The sequence below is a fragment of the Gracilinanus agilis genome, chromosome 3, assembly GCF_016433145.1.
Source record: "Gracilinanus agilis isolate LMUSP501 chromosome 3, AgileGrace, whole genome shotgun sequence".
Classification (NCBI taxonomy): Eukaryota; Metazoa; Chordata; class Mammalia; order Didelphimorphia; family Didelphidae; genus Gracilinanus; species Gracilinanus agilis.
This window is the reverse complement of record NC_058132.1, coordinates 389,740,564-389,763,529: the sequence shown is the minus strand read 5'-3', so window position 1 is coordinate 389,763,529 and position 22,966 is coordinate 389,740,564. Positions and strand designations below refer to the sequence as shown.

The 22,966-nt window shown below is 35.7% G+C and overlaps 1 protein-coding gene across 4 annotated transcripts in view; it reads left to right on the top strand.

Annotated features, from left to right (window-relative positions):
* The window catches only part of DMD (dystrophin), a 1,921,557-nt gene that overhangs the window by 1,883,908 nt on the left and 14,683 nt on the right, over positions 1-22,966 (top strand). For all 4 annotated transcript variants that reach the window (XM_044670154.1, XM_044670158.1, XM_044670156.1 and 1 more), the window contains 3 exons: positions 9,201-9,444; positions 10,715-10,838; positions 21,423-21,518. In XM_044670154.1, coding sequence (XP_044526089.1) covers positions 9,201-9,444; positions 10,715-10,838; positions 21,423-21,518 — 464 coding nt within the window. The remainder of the gene's footprint in view (positions 1-9,200; positions 9,445-10,714; positions 10,839-21,422; positions 21,519-22,966) is intronic.

Genomic DNA, 22,966 nt, shown 5'->3' with positions numbered 1-22,966 from the left:
CAACATTGTGAAGGTCTTAAAATTTTGTTTTTGATCTTGGAAATAAGAGAGTCTCTGAAGTTTAATGAGGAGGAGGGTGATTTGGCCTGAGTTTTAGGAAGATCCATTTGACAGGACACTGTAGAAAGGAGAGAATCAAGGGAAAGAGACTAAAAAATAATTTATAGCTATTGCAAAAAATCTAAACATGAGGTGCATGGTAGATTCAATGACTAAATGGTCAGTTGTGGGGGAGGGAGAAAGATTAAGAGAGAGTGGGGAGTTGAGGATGACCCTGAGATATCATAGGTCTGGGTAATGAGATTCAATGTTGTGAGGCTCAAATGAGATTCTCTGGAGAGTGTTTTGCAAGCTTAAAGTGGTATATAAATGGTAATTATTGTTATTGTTGTTGTATTCAACTGGGGACAGTTCTGACCATCCAAAAGTCACTTGGGGGCAGTGACCCAGGCTGATGAACTGTACATTGCCTAGTGTAGGAAGAGACTGAGATACTTTGAGGTAGAACCCCCAAGGAAGCAACCATCAGAAAAGACAGTCAGATAGTGAAGAGGGGAAATTTTTTTAAAAAAAGATTGAAATCACCAAAGATCTCAGGAAGAAAAAAAGCTCACAGACCTTGAGCAGAAGCAGATAAATCAACAGGGAAAACATGAACAACAGAAAGAAATATGGCCTCCAGATCTAGTAAACAAGCTTAGGCACTTATGAATAAATGCTGCTAAATATGAAGGAAAATGATCCACACACTCGATAGACAGAGGACCCTGTAGAATGTGAGAAGAACACTGAACCACAACTTGTTCCTGAGGGATTCCAAAGAGAAATGAGAATGATGAGAGCAGAATTTACATCCTGCACAACAAAAATAATGGGCAGAGAAGAAAAACTAGAATCTTTGACAAAGTGAGTTTCCAAAAAGAAAAGTAAAAAAATAATGTCATTAAAAGAAAATATGCCACTCTGTAAGCAAACAGGAGAAAAACTTTCAAATACTAAGGAAAGGAAATTCAAATAAAACAAGACTAATCTGCTTCTGGGCAGCTACCTGGGAGGCATAGTGGATGGAGTCCTGGACCTGAAGTCAGAAAGACCTGAGTTGTAATGTGGCCTCAGTCACCAGCTGTGTGACCCTGGACAAGTCTCTTAACCCTATTTGCCTCAGGTTCCACATCTATAGAAGGAGCTAGAGAAGAAAATGGCAAACCACTCCAGGATCTTTGCCAAGAACAAATGGGATCACAGAGAGTTGGACATAACTAAAATGACTGAACAACAACAATTCTGTACCTACCAGAAGACATAGGATGGAATAGAATCATTGTTCAAAGAGCAGTTGAGCTCAGCTTTTAGTCCAGAGTGCAACATCACCTTACCCTATAATTCTGAGTTTAACTATATGTGAAACTAGATGGGCATCCAATAAAAGGAATGTTTGAAAAAATTTTAAGGAAAAAAAAACAGAATTGGAGAGATTATTTGTTTCTCAGTCACCTCCAAACAATAGAAATATAGGAGGAATGAATAAATGCAATAGTTAAAAATGGTAACAGAGAAACCCTACAGAAACTTCTAAATGTATGCCAGGAAGCAGGGATGAAGGCAGAAGCCTAGTGGAAGTAATGGTGAAGAGTTGAGGATGGGGCATTATGGACACAACCTGGCAGCATCTTTCCTAGAGGTGAATCAATATTTTTTTGTGGAACTACATTTCATCATGGGAGAGTACATGAAAGGGAGAAAGGAGTAGAAGAAAGGGATAGAAAGGAATGTGCGATGTGCGGAGATCAAATCAAAGGCCAGCAATGAGGTGAGATTAATCTCTGTGGTCTTGGGAAGAGAAGAACCTACAGGGGAGTGAGTGAAAAGGGAATTGGGGAATAAGAGAGTGGTTTGGGTGGTGTGAAGGGGTTCCACTGATGAATACTCTCAAGGGAAAAGCAAGCTGATCAGTGAAGGGAGATAGGGACCTTGTGCTGGGGGTGGCCCAAGCGATATGGAATTTAATAAGTTCTATTTGTCGTACTTTGGGAGGAATCACAGGAGGCACAGGCACCTGGTGGAATAAGAGAGCATGGACCCAGAGAGGAGATTTTTGAGGCAAATGATATGACTAATTCCTTTGTGCTCAGCCCTTCCAAGCTGAGGTGTACACAATTGTTCTGGATTCCCGGATCTATAAACACCAATCTTGCCTGCCTAAGTAAGATGCTGCCAGAACCTCCCCCCATCTGGTATTGCCTTCACAAACCCAGAATCCCCTCCCTACCACCATTAGGCATAAAAGTTTACATAATGGTAGGTGAACTATAAAACTCTATGTTGTCATTTAAGTGAAAGGGGAATTGAGTTTTCAGAATCCATTAGACCACATTGAAATCAAGGAATTCTCTTCTATAAAGGTTTGCAGTGATATTTTTCATTGAGTGATGGGGATGGGAGAGCATCAATAAGCAGAAAGGTCATTTGCAAGAAATTTTATGGCTTCATTTGCTTATACTAGTCCTATTTATCAAGAGCAAAGGAACCTCTGAATAGATGGAACAAATTTGTCTGTACACACCAAATAGTATGGTAGCCTTTTATGACAAGGAAGAAAAGCTTAAAGTTTGTGCGTATGAATACTAAAGAAATACATTTTGATTATTCAGGCATTATTGCTTATTGCCACAAAGTGAATATCCTAGAGTTAATGACCCACGGTTGTAGTCTTACCAGGCATCTTAATTCCTGGTTTACTCACATTACTACAATGCACGTTACTATATTACAGCTAAGTTATACCCAAAGCATATACTTTGTGTCCTGGCTTTATACCCTCGTACGTTTTTTCCCTGAAGTTTTGATTTTTAAACAAGCTTCATGTTTCCATTTGATATTAATTTCCTTCCATTGCTGGGTCCTTAATGTGACTGTAAATATTATTCTTGTGTATATTTACTGGGCTTCCTTAGACTGATATCCCTTCTTCCTAAGACATAAAAGAAGTCACTTGGCTTTTGGGTTCTGTTCTGCCTTGCTCAGGGCATATCATTAGCATCTCTCCTAGACTGACTTGTTCGTGTGGTTGATTGGTTATGTTTGTTTGTTTATAGGATTTTTTTTCCCCCTTACATTGTTTGAAGCTCACCTCAGGTGCTGGTATAGATGTTTAAAAGATTATTGTCTTTTCTAGGGAAATATTTATGCTATGAGGAATCAGATTTTGACTGATTTTTTTTCCCAATGATTATTCACCCTCACTTCTTCATTGTAATTCAGTCAGTGCTGGGATCAAATGCAGCAGAAGTATGAACTAATTCATTACAAATTCTGAATAAATAACTCACGTTCATTTGACTCGAGGTCAGGAAGAGATAAATATGAAATCACACTGAATTTGCTGAGCTTATTTAATGAGAGATTATTATAACCATCTATAAGGGAATCTCCATGATACAGAGAGACACTAACATTTCAATAACAAATCTCATAAATAGTATCAGAGGACTCTACTGATCACAGGTGGTAAGGGTTTCTGGCTTACTTGCCAGAGAACAAAAAAGCAAAATTTTTTCTGGGAATTAGAACCAAAGCAAGGGCTCAGATTTCAGAATTGACATGCTCAATTTATTCCTTCCTTATAGGAGAAATTACAGAATGTCTTATTAGAAACCTTGTAGACTGAGCAAGATATTAAACAAAGTGAATCAATCTGCAGTTTCTTCATCTTTTAAAAAGAGACACTAAGAATGATAATTGAGAGGTGCAGCTGGGTGGCTCAGTGGAGGGAAAGCCAGGCCCAAGGACAGGAGGTCCTGGTTCACATCTGGACTCAGACACTTCCTTACTGTGTGACCCTGGGCAAGTCACTTAACCCTCATTGCCTACCTTTACTCCTCTTCTACCTTGGAACCAATACGCAGTATTGATTCTAAGATGGAAGGTAAAGTTTTAAATAAAAAAGGAATGATAATTGGTATTTATCTTTCTTTAATATTTGCAAAGCATTTTGTTTATATTACTTTATGCAAGCCTTATGACAACCTAGGAGGGAGATGGTATGATCTTTATTTACAGAATGGGAAATGGAGATTTAAAAAGACTATATGACTTACCTATGGTCAAAAAATTTTTTTCCCATTGACTGCATTTGAACTTGGGTTTTCCTTTCTTCTAGTCTAGAACCTATCTAGTCTGCCTGTTCTTGACTGACTTACCCAACTATTTCTCACATATTGCTATGAGGAAATGATAAAATTAATTCTAAAAGATGTACCTTAAAAGTTTAGAAGAAGAATATTACATGGATGTAATTATTGTTAATGTGTATAAACTTATAATCTATATGTAAAGAAGTATAAAGATATGATATAAAATTATAATTACTCTATGCTGATGACTCAGATCTTCCTCTCTTGCCTTAACCTCTCTGACCTCCAGTCTCACACCTCCAGCTATTTATTTGACATATCAAATGGAATGTCCAGTAGGCATTTTACTAATTTTTCCCTAAATATTCTCCCAGTCCAAAATTCCCCATTACTATTGAAAGCACCAATCATCCATCCAGTTCTCCCAAATACAAAATAAGTGTTTTCCTCAATCCCTTACTATCTCTCACCACCCCCTCATATCCAATCTATTACTAAGGTCTCTCAATTCATCTTTATAACATCTTTTAAATATGTCCCTCTTTCTCCACTGATACTTATATCACTCTGCTGCAGGCTTTTCTCATCTTATGCCTCAACTGTTTTAATCTCTTGTTGGTAGGTCTGCCTGCTTCAGGTCTCTCCTCATTCCAATCCATCCTAAATTCAACCAAAAAGTGATTTTCCTAAAGCATAGGTTTGACCATACGAACATATTTTTGTCATACAGTCAGTCTCTCTCTCTCTCTCTCTCTCTCTCTCTCTCTCTCTCTCTCTCTCTTTTTTCTCTCTCTTCCCCCCTCACTAAACTCCAGTGACTCCCTGTCACCTTCAGGATCAAATACAAAATCCACTATTTTATCCTCTAAGTCATTTATAACCTAATAACCCCACCTCTGCTACCTTTCTTTTTATTCTTATACCTAACTTGCTGCCATTTTACTCTTCAGACCAGTGACACTGGCCTCCTTTTCCCCCTCAAACAAAACACTCCATCTCAGGATTCTGGAGACTTTCTCTCCCATTCCTGGATTGTTCTCTTTCCTCATCTTTGCCCTTGACTTCCTTTAAGTCCCAACTAAAATCCCTTTTTTCTACAGGAAGCCTTTCTTAACCTCTCTTAATTCTAGTGCCTTCCTTCTTAACTATTTCCAATTTATCCTATGCACAAAATGTTTGTACAGATTGTCTTTTGTCTCCTTTTGTATCCCTAGCACTTAAAATAGTATTCAGAACATAGTAGATGCTTAATAAACATTTGTCAACTGACAATACATAAGAAATTATGATTATTTCACAAAAAGTAAAAGAAAAAATGGTCCATCTTCAATGCTCTAAAAGAAAACTAGAAAGAAATTGTATTATGAACAAATCTATAGCTCTGACTAATCATTAGGATTTGTTTATTATGTTGTAATCTTAAAAAAAAAACAAATTCAAGTATCCAACTGATAAGGGAAACTCTGGAATCATCCTAGGGCAAGAGTTCTTGAAATCAAAGATCTATTAACTTTGTATATTTTAATAACCATTTCATTATAATTGATTTTCTTTTCTGGGTATTTCATTTTATGCATTTAAAAACATTATTCTAAGGAGGGGGTGTCCATAGGCTTCACCAGACTTCCAGAGGAGTCCATATCACAAAAAAAAGTTACGAACTCATAATCTAGTCTTGTCTCAATGTGATAGAATTGTCCAGACCAACTGTGGTAACAAACCAAATGGCAATAGAGTAAAAGATCATGGGGGAAACTGTTATCATTACAAGTTATAGAGGGTAACTAACATAGAGGAAAATCCTTGCTTTTCAAAAGCAATACTCAAAGTCAACACATTTAATAATAAATCAACTTTCAAATACAATTTCAAAGCTTTAAAAACCAAGATTTAATCTGTGACAACTTCAAGAAGTGCTATTAGATTAGAGATGATCTATGTTTTCTGTTAGAATAAACCAAACCCTCTACTTTGACATGGAGTCTTGGGCCACCCTAAGGCTCCAGCCCCTAAAAGCAATTAACCCTGTATATAAGGGACCTGCTGGTTAGAGTTTCATAGATATTATAAAAACCCTTCTGTCCACTAAAATATCTCTTCTACCTGCTCAGTCTTGAAATTTCCTTTAAAAGAAAAAAAGCATTCTGTCCTGTGTTTCAATATGATATTTAAAATGCATATGCTCCTGGAAGAAATAATCTTGACTTAAATTCACACTAAGGCATAAATCACTTCTATCCTGCATGGAAAACAGGTTTTGATTAGGGAACAGAGTTAGAGAATATGGATTGGAGAGAAATGAGCATATAAAAAGAGGAAAATTTTTTAGTTGAGATATTTACAAATTTTGTCTACAGTCAAAAAATATGATTTCTACCTCACACCAGATTTCCAGTTAATGAAATGTGTTCATACCAAAACATTTGTTTTGTCCTGTATCTTAAGCTTTGCTTCTTTGTATGGCATTTTAAGAACATTTTTATGCTTTTTTATTGCAGTTGATATTTAATCTATATATTTTCAAGTTCTTAAATTATTTGCTCTGTTTTTCCTATCTTGATGGGTAGATTATATTCAGCAAATATTTATTAAAAAGCCTCCATAAACAAATAAAAGCTGGGTCTTCAAAGATTTCACAATCTAGTAGGGGAGATAAGACTTTGTACCCATATAAATATAGTAAAGTGCATATAGACAGGAATTACAAAGAAAATACTATGAGAAGTCTGGGAAGAAAGATAATTTTTAGTGAGGGGAGATCAGGAAAGATTTTAATAAGTGGAGCGGTGGAACCTGAGCCTTGTTTTAGATGGTGAGAATGATGCTAGCAGGCAAAAATGGCAAGGAGTAGAGAGAGAAGGCATAAAGGATTAGAAAGCAGTATAGTGAATTCTTGGGAGAAAATATTCAGAAGAGGGAAACATATTTTGAGAACAGAAAATAGATGTGGCAAGAACAGAATATGGGGAAGGCAGTATAAGATAATGGAGAGTTGGAGGGAGATTGCAGAGGTTTTTGAATGCCAGGATAAGGCATATATAGTTATAAACTTTCTATGTGGATATGTATATTGCATATAATAAATACTCCATCTTCAAGTCACTCCTGGAAAATATATTTTACTCCTATATTTCAGTGACAATAGAGTTCTAGGTTATAAGAAATGATGAGGAAATTCTAGTTTGAAAATTAGATCATCTATCTTTAGGTTAATTGGCAGCCAATAACCACCCAGAGTTCACCCAAATGTTTCAAGACTATTATAATAATACTTCTAAGTAATAAAATTCTAGATGGAGCCTCTAATCCTCCTTTCTCCAGCTTTCTTTAAACCTAAAAGGAAAATGACTAAGTTTTTTCTTTGTCTTCTTTGTGCCTTGCTTCTTTCAACAGTTTTATAGTTCATTTCATTCCTTACATCCATTAATTATTTGGGAATTAAGAAAATTTTTTTCTCTATCTGGAAGGCTACATTCATATACTTGATAATAAAACAGTAATCAGATACATCTACCTAATTGTAGAATGAGAGGAATTTTTTCTTAGCTTTGTGGAAAACAATAAACTAATAATGAATAGGAAATGTTCTTTTCTAGGATGACTGCTTGCAGGAAGAAACTGTGGTGACAGAAGACATGAAGAGTGAATTTGAATTAGTGTCCTTTAGGGAGCTACCATAGAAATATAATTTAAAAGATAATCAAGAATGTAAATAGATTCTCTATGGAATTTCTCTTCTGATTGCTTACAAACATTCATCTATTTTTAAAAAAATCATGAATATATTTCAACAGAGAATCATTAGAGATTAGGTAATAGGCATATAATATCAAAGAAAGTGAAATAAAATATTTGTTTCAATAATAGCAAACTAAGTTAACAGCCAAATGAAATTTACCTTGTACTTTCTTATCTTAAGAAGGCATTGTGCCATAGTAGGTCCCTAACTAAAATACATTTTGGAATATCAATAATACAACTTTTCATTATAAATCATCAAAAATGACAAAAATATCTTCTGCATGCAATGCATTGTTCTAGGTATTGGAGGGAATGTAAATGCTGACCTTAAGAAGTTTACATTCTAGCAGATCACTTATGAGTTATAGATGATGATGAAACGGTACCAGATAAATGTCCACAAAATGAAGGCTTATAATTTAAAAGATATTACTTCTTAAAACTTAATAGTTCTTATGTGTACAACTAGTATCAAAAACTTGCCCTGAGGCCAAACTTTTTGATAATAATTAAATTCTCTGTCCCCTTCCCTTAAAAATCTAATAGGACAATAATAGACACCAGCCATTAGTAAGTAATGTGTAATTAACTTCAGCCTTCATCATAAAAGCGATTATTGTACTTGGTGGAAAAGATACAGAATGTTTCTTAAGAGAAAAGGACACACACTTTTAAATGGTAATTAAATCCCCAGAATTTGTTTCCACTGGGTTGTTGGCCAAGGTGTGTGTGTATATATATCTTTAGCCATTAATGGTTTCTTAAAATCTTTGATCCAGCTTCTAGTCCTCACCCAAGGGTTATAGAAAAAAGATGAAGCTTTAGAATAAGCTGGAAGATTCATGCCAACCAATTTTGTTGTTGTTGTTGTTGTGGGAGTAGATATTTGGTGTTTTTTGCTTCATTTAATTCAGATTTTCTGAGTTTAGGTTTTTATTAATTTAGGAGGGGAACCCTAAACATGTCTGGAAAATAATAATTGTGTTTTATGTATGTCTTTATTTAAGTGCAATCACTTTATTAGGAAATTTTCAAGTGTTGTTTTTTGGGGGGAGGGGTATCAGTTTGTTTTGATGCTTTCCTATCTGAATGTGATATCCATAAGGCTTTTGGTAAGACACAAAAAATTGGAATACAGCCCATACTTATTAAGCAAATGGTAGGCTAAAATTTGTCTTCTACTCCAGTCCTTTAGCATTGATAATTTCCTCTTAATGGAAACTACTTAATAAGCATCTCAGGTATTTTTCAGAATGACTTCTCCATTACTGCCTGTAAAATGTGTTGAAGATGCTAAATATTTGTGATTTCTTTCTTTGCCATCAGGAATCTACAAGCAGAATATGACCGACTGAAGCAGCAGCACGAACACAAAGGCCTGTCCCCACTGCCATCCCCTCCCGAGATGATGCCCATCTCTCCCCAGAGCCCCCGGGATGCTGAGCTCATTGCAGAAGCCAAGCTCCTGCGCCAACACAAAGGCCGCCTGGAAGCCAGGATGCAGATCCTGGAGGACCACAATAAGCAGCTGGAGTCACAGCTGCATAGACTTAGACAGCTCCTGGAACAAGTGAGACCCAAATCTAATACTTAGAATTTTTATAGAGTCTTTTTCCCCCCTTTATCAAACAAAACTAAAAATTGGATACACACGGCTTCGTTTATAAGCTAAGCCAGCCAAGGAATATTTTTTGTACGCCTCTTATGTGTCTAGCACTATGGTCTAGTAAAGAAGTATAAGAGATATTCCATTTATTTCCACAAGGAGCTTAAACTCATAGTTAAAGAACAAGGTATATATGTATATTTCCATGAAATAAGCTGTGAACAAGATGGTATGTAATAAAGTCCGGTAAAGAAAATGAGTACAAAAGGGTATACTCATTATTATTTGAGTTAGTCAAGAAAAATTGTGAGAGGTAGTACAGGACTTAGGTCAGGCCACAAGTGATGAGAAAAATACTGTAGGTAGAGGTGAAGGAGACAACGTGAAGGTGGAGACAGTCCTGAATGGGGCAGAGGTTTATGTTGGGCAGTGGTGGTTACACTTAGAAGAGTCTAAATCTCCCATAAAGTCTATCCCCATCTGACAACCAAACTCTCAGTGAGATCAGAGATTTGTGAGTGTGAAGATAAAAGTATTAGCCACAAAAACTTTTCATGCAATTCTTAGACCCCATCAATATTGTAGTCTAGTTTGAAATGTGCCAGGCATAAAGGATTTTGTATCTGACCTGATAGCTTAACCTCTAGATATAATAGTATTTATTCCTAAGCTTTATTCTTTTGTATGTGTGTTTTCTTGCCTTTTCTATCATTTTGGTCCCTAAAGAAAGAGAAATTAAAAAAAAATATATCCTCAGACAACACATATTAAACATCTAGCAGCATATAATCCATCATCTTCAGGGACTTTAAACCCAAAATAGCTTTGCAAATAAAGCCAACCTAGCTTATTAGTGGACAAAATAGGCAATACCACTATTGTTAAATTTTCTATTTTACGGTGGATACTTTCATGTTCCTTTTTGGGTCTTGAAGACTTCTGGCTCATATTGGTTTACATAATGTATTCCTTTTTACCTTTACACATAATTGCTTTCTGTATTCTTTGTACAATTTTCCTTCATTTTACTGATAAGAAAAATCTTTGTAACAGAAGAAAGATCTTGGAGTCGTTTATACCCGAGGTCCATTAAAACTTGAGATTAATTTTTATAGTTCCTTCATAAAAAAATTGTTCCTTTTCAAAATGTAGTTTGCTCTCCCTTCAAAATAGAAAATCTTGTATCTGTATGTTCATTGCTGTAAAATAAGTTTCTTTCATTCTAATGCTTCAGCCCCAGGCAGAGGCCAAGGTGAATGGTACAACAGCATCCTCTCCTTCCACCTCTTTACAGAGGTCAGATAGCAGTCAACCAATGCTGCTCCGAGTAGTTGGCAGTCAAACTTCAGAAACCATGGGTAAGTAGAAACAGTTGTCTTGAGAGTGTGTGTGTGGAAGGGGAAACTCCTTCCACCAATGCAGATGAATACCTGTCATGAAATGTAATCTTAAAGAATTTTCTGGGGTATTTGAGAGATTCAAAACTCTGCTGATCCATACCACTTATCTTCCTGAAGGTACACACTATGTGAACAAGTATAGACCAACTGTGTAACTTCTTAGGGGATTATAATATCTGTTGAAATCAGGCTGGAGGCAGCTAGGTAGCTCAGTGGGTAGAGAGCCAAGTCATCCTAGGTTTCAGATCTGGCCCCAGACACTTGCTAGCTATGTGACTCTGAGCAAGTCCCTTAATCCCAAATGCCTAGCCCTTAACACTCTTCTACTTAGGAATCAATACTTAGTATTGATTCTAAATGGAAGTTAAGAGTTTTTAAAAAATCAGGCTTCATTCAAAGTAGTAAAATACTGAGTTTTCCAGTTTTAATGACTTCTAACGAGAGATGTTTTCCACAAAGCAATCTGACTCAGAAAGAACGTAAAATTAAAAAAGGACTCTGTCTAGTATAACCACCCATTCTCCATCCTGAAGAATCTGAGTCCCGGAATGGTTTGGCAGCTTGCTTCAAGTCACAGTTCAGTAGTAATGCAGACAGTATGAGGACTTGGCTCTCTTGGCTTCCATGCCTTCCTGTCCTCTTTTCCTCTTTATCTCACTATCCACTTTTTAGGAAACGACATCTCATTAATTTAGAAGGGATGGAGGCTCTTTCTGTGCCTCTGCTTTGTATCTAATGTGTGTACAATCCCAGGCAAGCTTTTGTCTCAGATGCTAGTTTTTTCAGATGTGGCACCATAAACTTAACACAGACTTTTATTCAGGGGCAGTGGAGGAGACTGAACCTGTAATTTTATTGACTAGGATACTCCCCATCGGGAAACTCCTTCCATCAATGCAGATGAATACCTGTCATGAAACGTAATCTTAAAGAATTTTCTGGGGTATTTGAGAGATTCAAAACTCTGCTGATCCATACCACTTATCTTCCTGAAGGTACACACTATGTGAACAAGTATAGACCAACTGTGTAACTTCTTAGGGCTCTGAGCAACACTCTGGGCCTGATAGAAGAATACCTCCATGGAGGAGAATTTCTTTCTTTCTTTTTTTTTTTTTTAATTTTTATTTTGAATATTTCCCCATAGTTACATATATCATGTTCTTTCTCTCTCCCCAAACCCCCGTAACCCCCCTTAGCTGATACACAATTCCACTGGGTTTCACATGTATCATTGATTAAGACCTAATTCCATATTATTGATAGTTGGACTAGAGTTATCATTTAGTGACTAAATCCCCAATAATATCCTCATCAGCCCATGTGTTCAAGCAGTTGTTTTTCTTCTGTGTTTCTCTTCCCTCTGAATGTGGCTAGTTTTCTTTCTCATAAGTCCTCAGCCTTGCTCTGGATTCTTGCATTGCTACTAGTAGAGAAGTCCGTTATGTTCGATCGTACCACAGTGTATCAGCCTCTCATGGAGGGGAATTTCCTGAGCTAATGATTGGGACATGTTGGGACCCAAAAGAAGTAATAATAATAATAGTTTCAGTACCTGCCAGAAATATCAAACACTTATGAAAAGTCTATACCTTCAAGACACTGGCGGGATAGATCTGTCTTATTCTGCAAATAATTTTTTTTTATATTTGAAATAAAGTTTTTACCACATAGCATATTTTACAAGTGGTATTCAGGGTGCTTGGTGCAGAATTCAGGAACATGAATTATTTAAACCTGATGGCAATAAGGGGAAATGGGACACTTGTTGGAGCCCACAAATTAGAAGTCGGAAGTACCAGAGTTTTCTGGAATTTTCCCCTGGACAACCGATGGGTGAATGGCAGAATTTTAAATGAATACAAAAGGAAAGTGAAGTTTAAATGTATATAGTACTATAGGTTACCAAATCTTTTATCATCATCATCATCATCATAGCTGAGATTTGCAGAGCTCTTTAAGGTCTACAGATCACCCTGAAGAAATTACATTATTTCAGAGAATAATTTAATTCTGTGTGAAGATTACTTTGAGCCTCACAACAACCCTGTGAGGCAAGTAACACAGCATTATTTCCCTATTTCTATGCATAAGAAGGAAGCTAAAGCTCAAAAAAGGATTTAAGTGTCCTATCTAAAGTAACACAACTTGTAAGAATCGAGGAGGGATTCAACTGTGCTAATGTGCCATGTGCCAATGTGCCGCCATATACAAGTTGAATTTTACAAGTCCATACAGGCAGTAAAAGTATTATCTTGTATAATCAAAAGAAGAATGAGAGACCGAATGAAATGGCAATAGGAATGGTAGGCTTGGGATTCAAAGTATTGGCTTCTGACTTCAAGTCCTGATAGGAGAGGCACCTGTTTTTATGAAAGGTGGGTTGGTTTCCCCTTAAGAGGACAGGGAGTCTGTTCTTGGGATCATCATTATCTTAGTTTGATTCCTTGCCATCTGAAACATTAAAGGCTCAGCCTAAGGGGAGTTGGTATTGAAGACCTCCATGTGGGCATGCCTTTCTGATTTGGCATGGATCTTAAGAATTGTATTTGGGAGCAGCTAGGTGGCTCAGTGGATGGAGAGCCAGGCCTAGAGATGGGAGGTCCTGTGTTCAAATCTGCTCTGAGACATCTGCTAGCTGTGTGAGTCACTTAAACCCCATTGCCTAGCCCTTACCACTCTTCTGCCTTGGAACCAATACACAGTATTGGTTCTAAGACAGAAGGTACGGATTTAAAAAAAAATTGTATTTGTCATGTTATTTCTTATTAGTAAAGTGATTTTTATCCCATTTTATAGTCTATAAATATTTTAATTTGGGCTCTAAGCCTTAAATCAGTAGCCTGGACTGTGTTAGGCCTGCCCTTGATTAAGGATCTTTCTATTTATAGATAATGTGCTAGACATACCACGTCAGCCTAACATTCAAGTGATATATATTTATGTTTACTTGAAGGAAAAACTGAATGTTGGCTATTTTTCAAAGTTTCCCAAATAATCTTGCTCCTTATCTGAGGAAGGATGTGAACAAGTAAATAAATGAAATTAAGGTTATTTGCTCTGGGGAATGGTTTTTGCAATGCTGGGATTTGCTATTCTAATGTAGACCAGCATCCCTAAATATATTTCTCAAGTGTAAAGAAATTATATTCATAATGCTACGTAATCTAATGAAATATGCTTTTCTTCCAGTATTGCCTGAGCTTCATCAGTACATGGGCATGTGTGTTTGGACCACATGCTTAAGAAGTTTTAAAACCCATTTGAAGATCATGTTCAGTAGTGCATCATGGCAGGCCAGTTATCAGTTTCGGATCCTTTCCCTGCTATTTGAGAAATGGCCACCTGGTATTTAGCAGCATGAGTAGACACTGAAATAGATTTCAGAATCCATATAGTGTATCTATGTATAAAATACTTCCTCCCAAAATTCTGATTTAAAAAATTGTAATTGAAGCTAAAGAATGTTTTCTGGAGAAGTCAATGATAAGGTAATAGCATACCAAGGAGAAAATTGGTTATGAACATAATATGTGATTTAAATCAGTGATCCAAAGGAATAGAAATTGTGGGCTTAATCACTCCATGACAGATTTAATTATTTGTTCATAGACAGCTTTTTTTTCCCCAGAAAATAATTTGCTTAGGCACAGATAAAAAGACAGTAGTGACAATAGCATCGAACCTTTTTTTTTTTTTTTTTTTTTTTTTTTTGTAGAGTGGGATAGCACTCAACAAAACTCCTTTTGTATCTGAATTATATGTAGTCAGTGATTACTTTTGGAGAAGGTGAATAAAGTAGGCATAGTACTTCCCTTCAGCTTGGCCTGAAGCCATTTCCTCTTTGAGGAGCCTTACCTAGAAAGATTTTCCCTACTGGCAATCTGTCCCACTTTCTTTTTCTCTTACTTCAAACAGGGTTATTCTCTATCAAATTACTAGCTAACATTTAAATTTAAATTTCATAATTTAGAAACATTCATCTTTTAACAATTTCATTGTGAAAGCCTTCATTAGAACAAGTTGGTGAGAGAGGGATATTTTTTAGTAGTATCATCTGGAGATTTTAATAGAGAAGGTTCCCTGGCATGACTGGAAAGCTGGATTTGGAATTAAGTAGACCTGGGCTGAAGAGCTTATATGATCCTACACCACTCTCTAGGGAAAATCTTGTCTACACTAGAAGAAGAAACTCATCTAAGAGGACTAAAAGGTTCAGTCCCTGTCCTTACACCTATTCTATTTAACCTGTACCCAGCCACAATGGATAGCGTGCCAGACCCAAAGTAAGGAATATTCATTTTCAAATCAAGCCTCAGACACTAGCTAGGTGACCCTGGAGAAGTCACTTAACTTTGCCTCAGTTCCTCATCTATAAAATGAGCTGGAGAAAGAAATGGCAAACTATTCTAGTATTTTTGCCAAGAAAACCCAAATGGGGTGCCAAAGAGTCAGATATGACTAAAAAATGACTGAACAACAATAATGTGTATCCAACTGATTTCAGCCTTAAAGATTTCACTTTCTTTAATGTTAACTAAATACCTGCTGCTCCCATTGTGGCAATAACTTCCTCCATTTCCCCTAACTAATTCTTCAAAGTTTTGGTCATATGATCATAGATTTAGAGTTAGAAGAGACCTTGGGGGTTCTCTAGAAGACCTAACATGTCCTCAATCACCTCATTTTGTGATCATGCTTCTAGGTACCTTGCAGTCCCCATAATACTGTTATCTGACCTACTTATGGAACCTTAGGACCCTTGGACATTGCCTTCCACTTTGCTGCCTCAAGAAGAGAGATGGTCTCAGTTTTCTGTTCTTATCCCCAAGTAATTAGTAAATGTCTTTTCATATTTCAGTAGTGGACGTCAATTCAAAACATTATAGCAAGGGTCAGAAAGGAACAAGAAGTAGGCAAGGATGTATATGTATATAGTTAACTTATGAATTCCCAGGAATGTTATAGAAATTTAGAAAAACTAAAAGCTGATGATTTGGGAACTTTTAATTTTTTTTTTAAACCCAGGAAGTGTCTGGGGTCAGATTTGAACTTAGGAGCTCCTATCTCTAGGTCTGGCTCTTGATCCACTGAGACACCCAGCTACCCTAAAACTTTTAATTTTTAAAGCATTTTCAATTCATTGAATATTGTTCAGAATAATTTTTTTGTCCCCAGCTATTATTTTCACCTTATAGAAATAGAATTTTAGAGAATTGACCTTTGTTTTGTGAAATGGGTAGGAGTTATTTTTGTGACTCCCTAGTCCCAAACTTGCAGCTATGAAATATCTCTTGTGGATATGGTAATTCTGGGCTATCATACCTGGTAAAGTCTAGGTTCAAGAATAAGTTTAGAACAAAATGAAATACTCATTCCATCTACTAGTTAAGAGAAATAAGTTTAATTATGGCATAGGAAAAAATGTTCAATAAGGAGACAGTGGTGATGCTAGGAAGGATGTCAAACCTGAAGGAGTCACTGACTGTGTAGTGGCTTTTGTGCTTAGGTCACCATGAAGCTAAGTCACTGGTTCTCTGGACTAATTAGGTCTTCAGAATCGTTTCATTCACTTTTTTTTTAAATTAGATTTAAATATTTTATTTTTTTAGAAAAATTTTCCATGGTTACATGATTCCTGTTTTTACTTTCCCCTTCAACCCCCCCCCCCCACATCCAACATACATTTCCATTGGTTTTAACATGTGTGATCAGTCAAGGCTTATTTACATATTATTGATAGTTGTGTTGGTGTGGTCATTTAATGTCTACATCCCCAACCATGTCCGCATCAACCCATGTGTTCAAGCAGTTATTTTACTTCTGTGTTTCCACTCCTGTAGTTCTTCCTCTGAATGTGGATAGTGTTCCTTTCCATAAATCCCTCAGAATTGTCCTGGGTCATTGCATTGCTGCCAGTACAGAAGTCTATTACATTTGATTTTACTACAGTGTTATCAGTCTCTGTGTACAATGTTCTTCTGGCTCTGCTGTTTCACTCTGCATCAATTCCTGGAGGTCTTTCTAGTTCACATGGAATTCCTCCAGTTTATTATTCCTTTGAGCACAATAGTATTCCATCACCAACATATACCACAATTTGTTTAGCCATTCCCCAATTGAAGGGCGTGGCTATAAATATTTTCATACAAGTCTGTTTGTCCATGATCTCTTTGGGGTTACAAACCCAGCAATGTTATGGCTGGATCGAAGGGTAGGCAGTCTTTTAGAGCTCTTTGGGCATAGTTCCAAATTGCCATCCAAGTTTCATTCTCTTTAAAGGAAAAATAAGCCTACCCTGTTCAGGGTAGATACTGTCCTTATGACAGTGATTATGATGAAAAATTATATTTGGGAACTAAACCAGATTTAAATCTAGAACTTACAGCTTATTGAGTCCATTCTTTAGATTTTACAGATGAAGAAACTGAGGACCAGAATAGTCAGCTCTTGTGACACAGGTAACAAAGCCAGAATTAGACCCGGGTCCCTTGACCACAAATACATTGATTTTTCTAATGCACTAAAATAACACAAATAGATATTATAGTACAAGACATTTGGAATTTTAATTTGTGCTTTATATGTCCTGATAAAATATTTAGAAGTTATCCAATGATAGAAATGTCTCCAATCAGATAGTGTTCTATATATTTTTTAATTTAGGCAGAAACAATAATAGCTAAGATTAATAAAGGACTTTAAAGTTTCTAAAATATTTCCCATCCATCTTCTCATTTGTCATGTAATCTCCACCACCCCCCCTTCCACACCCCCCCCCCGAGGTATCACTCTAGTAAGTTTACCAGTGAAATTGACACAGAGGTGTTATTGGCTGTGAACACAGGCATGTTTAGTCAGAGAGAGGAGAGGGCTATGTGTATGTTTTCACCATTTTATCGTCATTTTTTTTTTTTTAGACCCTTAACTTCGGTGTATTGGCTCCTTGGTGGAATTTGTGCAATTACTTCATAGTTGCCTCTCTGCTCAGTGTTGTAGAAATAAATGTCCATTGGGGGCAGCTATGCCTAGAAACAAGAAGTCCTGGGTTCAAATATGACCTTGGACACTTCCTGGCTGTGTGATTCTGGGCAAGTCACTTAACCCCTATTGCCTAGCCTTTACTGCTCTTCTGCCTTGGAACCAATACACAGTATGGAGTTTAAATGGAAGGTAAAAGTTTAAAAAAAATGTGAATTTTCTCATTATAAAATACATAAAATCTCATACCAAAAAGGAAGAAAATTCTGATAAACTGATGAGTTCTGTCACTTATTCATCATGCACAAATGGAGGAGAATGAAATTGTTACATCAAAAACCCAATATGCAGCTTTAAAGGATCTCTGAATCTTGTAGGATCTCCACTGCATCTCATCTTTCTATTTATAATTCTTAATGCATTATTTCATTGACAAATTGGAGCTTTTAAACTTTCTAGTTTGGGTTCTTTTATTTTTGTGTTTGTCATTTGTAGCAGAGGCAGAAGTATAATATTGGACATTTACATAGATAAGTTTTATAAAGATATTCAATTTAGCAACCAGGAACAAAAGTAACTGTATTATAGCTTTTTCCTTGGGGACATTTTTCTCTCCTTTGAAAAGGAGGCCTTTCTATTCAATTGTAGAATTTGAAAATACTCCAAAAAAAAAAGTCTGTAAAGATAAAATTATTTGACATTGGTGAGATTATACTTCATAATCCATTTGTAGTGATTATTCAGGGGATCATTTTACTGTTTTGAACTGCATCTGAATCTATCTTACAAGCATTCCTGGAGCTCTAACTTGGTGTAATTAAACTGTCAGAAACATTAATATTGATGCTGATGAGTGTCTCCATTGGTTCTGATTTACTCTGTAAGGCACACTCTCACTAACAGGGATTTGCCTCCATTAAAGAAAGCCACATGTTGCCCATTACAGCCAAAATTTGCATCAGTAATGGAACAGAAAACCTGATAACCAACAGAGCTTTCAGGCGTTCTAATCACTTTAATAGTATTTCATCTCTTTTATTTATTCCTTGCCAGATAAGTTTAATTTAATTAAAATCAAACACCTATTTTATATCCACTTTTCCCCAAAATCACCATTAAAGTTTATCCTTTAAAAAAATACTCTAGCAACTTTTAAATAAGGAATGTTGGCATGAAAGGATGAATTGTGACTCCCAAGTTTTCCACGTGGAATGTACATTCTTTAATCTCTCAGTGGTTTTGGACAATAGCAATTAATTTGAGGGCAAATTACAAGAGTAAAAAGTGCAATTGATATATTAGATAGTTTTGCTTTTTCTGAACTTTTATTAAATGAAAGGCAGTATGATAGAGAGATTTTTATTGGGAAATGATTGTATTAATGAAAAACAATAAAACATTCTATAATTCTCAGGGAAAAAGGAAATAAATTTGTTATTTCCTAGATTTTCAGCTGAAATTTATTAACCCAGTTACCCACAAAACCACCTGATATCCATAGTGCTTTAAGATTTATAAGACATTTTCTTTACAATATTCCTCAATAGATGATTTGAAATTTTTTATTCCTATTTACGGATGAAAAAACAGCCTCAAAGGAGCTAAGTGACTTGGCTCAAGAGTTTTTTGTTGTTTAGTTGTTTTTCAGTCATGTCTCTTTCATGATCCCATTAGGGGTTTTCTTGGCAAAAATACTGGAGTAGTTCGCAGTTTCCTTCTCTAGCTCTTTTTACAAATAAGGAAACTAAGGCAAATTGAGTTAATAGACTTGTGCATACTTGTAAGTATGTACCTGAGGCCTGTTTTGAATGCAGGCCTTCCTGATACAGGCCCAGACATCTCCCAATTACATAGTTAATAAGAGTCAGTACTAAAATTGGAAATATCTTTTAATATTAGAACCCACCTATTATCTTTCTACTATGTGATACAAAACCCTTCATTGTAGTCATTCCTTGTGCTGAATTAGGATATCTTCATGGGATCTTTTTATCCTGTAGCTTAAACAAAGACTAAGACTCAGCAATAAATGTGGACTTGAGAATGAGAATCATAAATATTTGAGAGGCTTACACCCCAAACTGTTTATATGATGTGCATCTTGCCTTGTATAACTTATTCAAGAGTATCAGAATGTCTGAAAGAATATCTGTCACTTTTGGATGACAGAAATAAGGTCTTTATTTAAATGGAAGTTTAATTACATCATTTGAAATTTTTAGAAAGTTTTTTTATTCCTATCCAAAAGTGGGGCTGCTAAAAATAATTAGTTTTAAGGACTCTAGAGGTAGGTTGGTTTTCATTAAACTTACATTTTGAATTTTATTATCTTTTGAAGGACTCTGACCTTTCCTATATTTCAATCCAATATACTTCACAGTACTAAGTGCTCTTTTTTATCCTGAAGATGCACCTATCCACACATATACCACCATAATCCACACATCCACATACTAAATAGTGATCTTCTAAATCCACAAGACCTATCTAGCTCCTTGCATCTTAATGTTTAATTTTTCACTTCACTTAAACAGAAAAATCCTCCCAGACTTAACTCCTTTTACCACCTCTTTGCAGCTTTACTCCAATGCCATCATTATCAACCATTAAAAAATAATGAAAGGGTATTTAACATGTGGAGACCATAGTGTCTGCCATGTTGACACTATAGCAGTACAAAATCTCAGTGTGCTTTTTACTCCCTGATCTGGGCTTTCTTTGAAAGGATTTAAGCTTGATTTCTTTTCTTTTTTTTTGTTAACTATCAAAGGAGAGAGAGTACTACTACCATATCTGTTCCCCACTTCCTGAAATAAAATAACAAAATGTCAGAGATTCATCTTTTTTAGAAGGCATGAAAAATTACCACTGTATTAAGGAATGGTTTAGGAGAGGCATTTTTAAATCCCTCTAATCATGAAAGAGTTTTATGTTTTGTTTCTGCTGTTTACTGCTGGTACAGTCAGGTAAGTCACTTAGCTATTCTAGGAATGAGTTTCTTTGTCCCCAAATTGGAAGAAGTGAACTACATAATTTTAAGCTCCCTTTTACCTCTTAAATCTATGGTCTTGCAATTACTGTTTCTTTTCATCATAAAGTGGATCTATTCAAATCTGAATTTCAGCATGGTAGAACTTACCAACATGTTTTAATTCTCTTTCACTTGAAATGTTGAAATGAAAAGGTTCATGAATTTTTCAGAAATACTAAGAAAGTATAAACTGGCTTGCTGATATACCTAAAAACTTTTTAATGCTTGTATAGTTTTTCTCCAAGGATAATGCCATATAGAACTTTATTCTTCACTTTAAGGAATTATTACTTTATAATTATTTATTCTGGAATTTAAGAAATTATTATTACTTTAAATGATTTATTCTTGACTTTAAGGAATTGTTATCACTTTATAATTAATGAGCACAGAGAAATTTTCCATTATTAGTATGCAAGTAAAAATTGATATATATCATCTTTTTAAAAATGGAATTTTGTCCAACTGTAAATAGAATCATGTTTATATGGTTCAGGCATTTCTAATTATTCTTGGCTATTTTTTTTAAGGTGAGGATGACCTACTCAGTCCTCCTCCTCAGGACACAAGCACAGGGTTAGAAGAAGTAATGGAACAGCTTAATAACTCCTTTCCAAGTACAAGAGGTAAGCTCCAGTACTTGGCAAAAAATCAGTTATTTGGATGAATGCAAATACATATTTCTGTGTCAAATTGGTGTATTTTTTCAGATGGATATAATGCTTATATGGATCACATGGATAAAATGCTAATCTCATCTTCTAATGTAGATAGAAATGATTTTATTTTTAAATCCAAATTTGTGGGGGGGTTTATATATTATCTTTATATAGTTAACAGGTACGTCACTATTGATACTTTTAATAAGTGACATAGTGTGAGTAGAAAGACAGGAACTCTATACAATCCCATTACTGCACTTTGTCAGTTCAAGATTTAACTAAATCTTCCCGTGCTAGTTTGTACTCGATCTTTTTTTACTCCCTTTAAAGTAAAAAGTATTCATAGAAAAGAGAAGCATGTTATTTTAAAACTTAGACTGTGCTTTTCTTTCTGGCATTTTATGAAGCTGCTCACTTGTGGCATAGACCTATTTTGCTAGAGTACATGTTTGATTAGTTTCTGGTACACAGTTTGTACATCGTGACAACAATAGCTTCAGACTGACGTATAGGCTCATGAGAGGGGTTTTATTATTACAGTTTATTTGGCTTAATGTCAAACAAAGCCAGTGGCCCTTACCTCCCTGTGATGGTTTTGTTTTTTTTAAACAGGATATAAATCACCACCTTTTATGAAAAGTCTAAGAATGCAGAAGCAGAAAAAAATGTAGGATAAAATAATGATCCATGAGGTTTGGTAGCTTGAATAGAAGATTGAGTGAGAAATCTGTGCTTTCCCCACTCTACAAGGGCAATGAGGAGACCGTTTTTAGCATTATGTTTTCCTATCTTTTTGTTCTGTGTCAGTGAACAATGACCATTTCCTGGCTCTTTGATGTATGAGTGAGCATGGAGCAGCACCATCGTGTACTGATAGAGTGTTGCTAAGGAACAGTCAGTGTAAGCTAATTTTAAGTGTTTGTACCAGCCAGCTATTCACTATTGAGGGCCACTGAATGCATTCATTTGAATTGGTAAAGCCTTGTCCTTTTCCTTTTTTTTTTTCTCTTTCAGGGACAGATGGGGGCGGGGGTTAGGGGAGATAATTTCATTTTTAGCTTAACTACCTTAAGTATACCTTTTCCTTAGAGAGCACAACTGTATTTAGACACACTGCCAGACCCCAGATGAATTTTCTGGTAGCTAATAAAAGTCATTTTTCACGAAGCATCCTTATCTAAGAGTTCTCTTTTCTGTCAGGTTTAAGACACCCTATTTTTAAGCTGATAAACTAAAAAATTAAATTGTATATGTTGACTGCAATTGCTTTTTCTTAGATTAAGACACTGGCCCACCGTTTACATATGTATCCGTAGAGAAAAGGATATTCAGTTAGAGCAGATTTTGCCCTTTAATTTGTCACACTGCTTCATCCTGTCTTAAAACCTGTTGTGGCTTTGGAAATGTCAGTT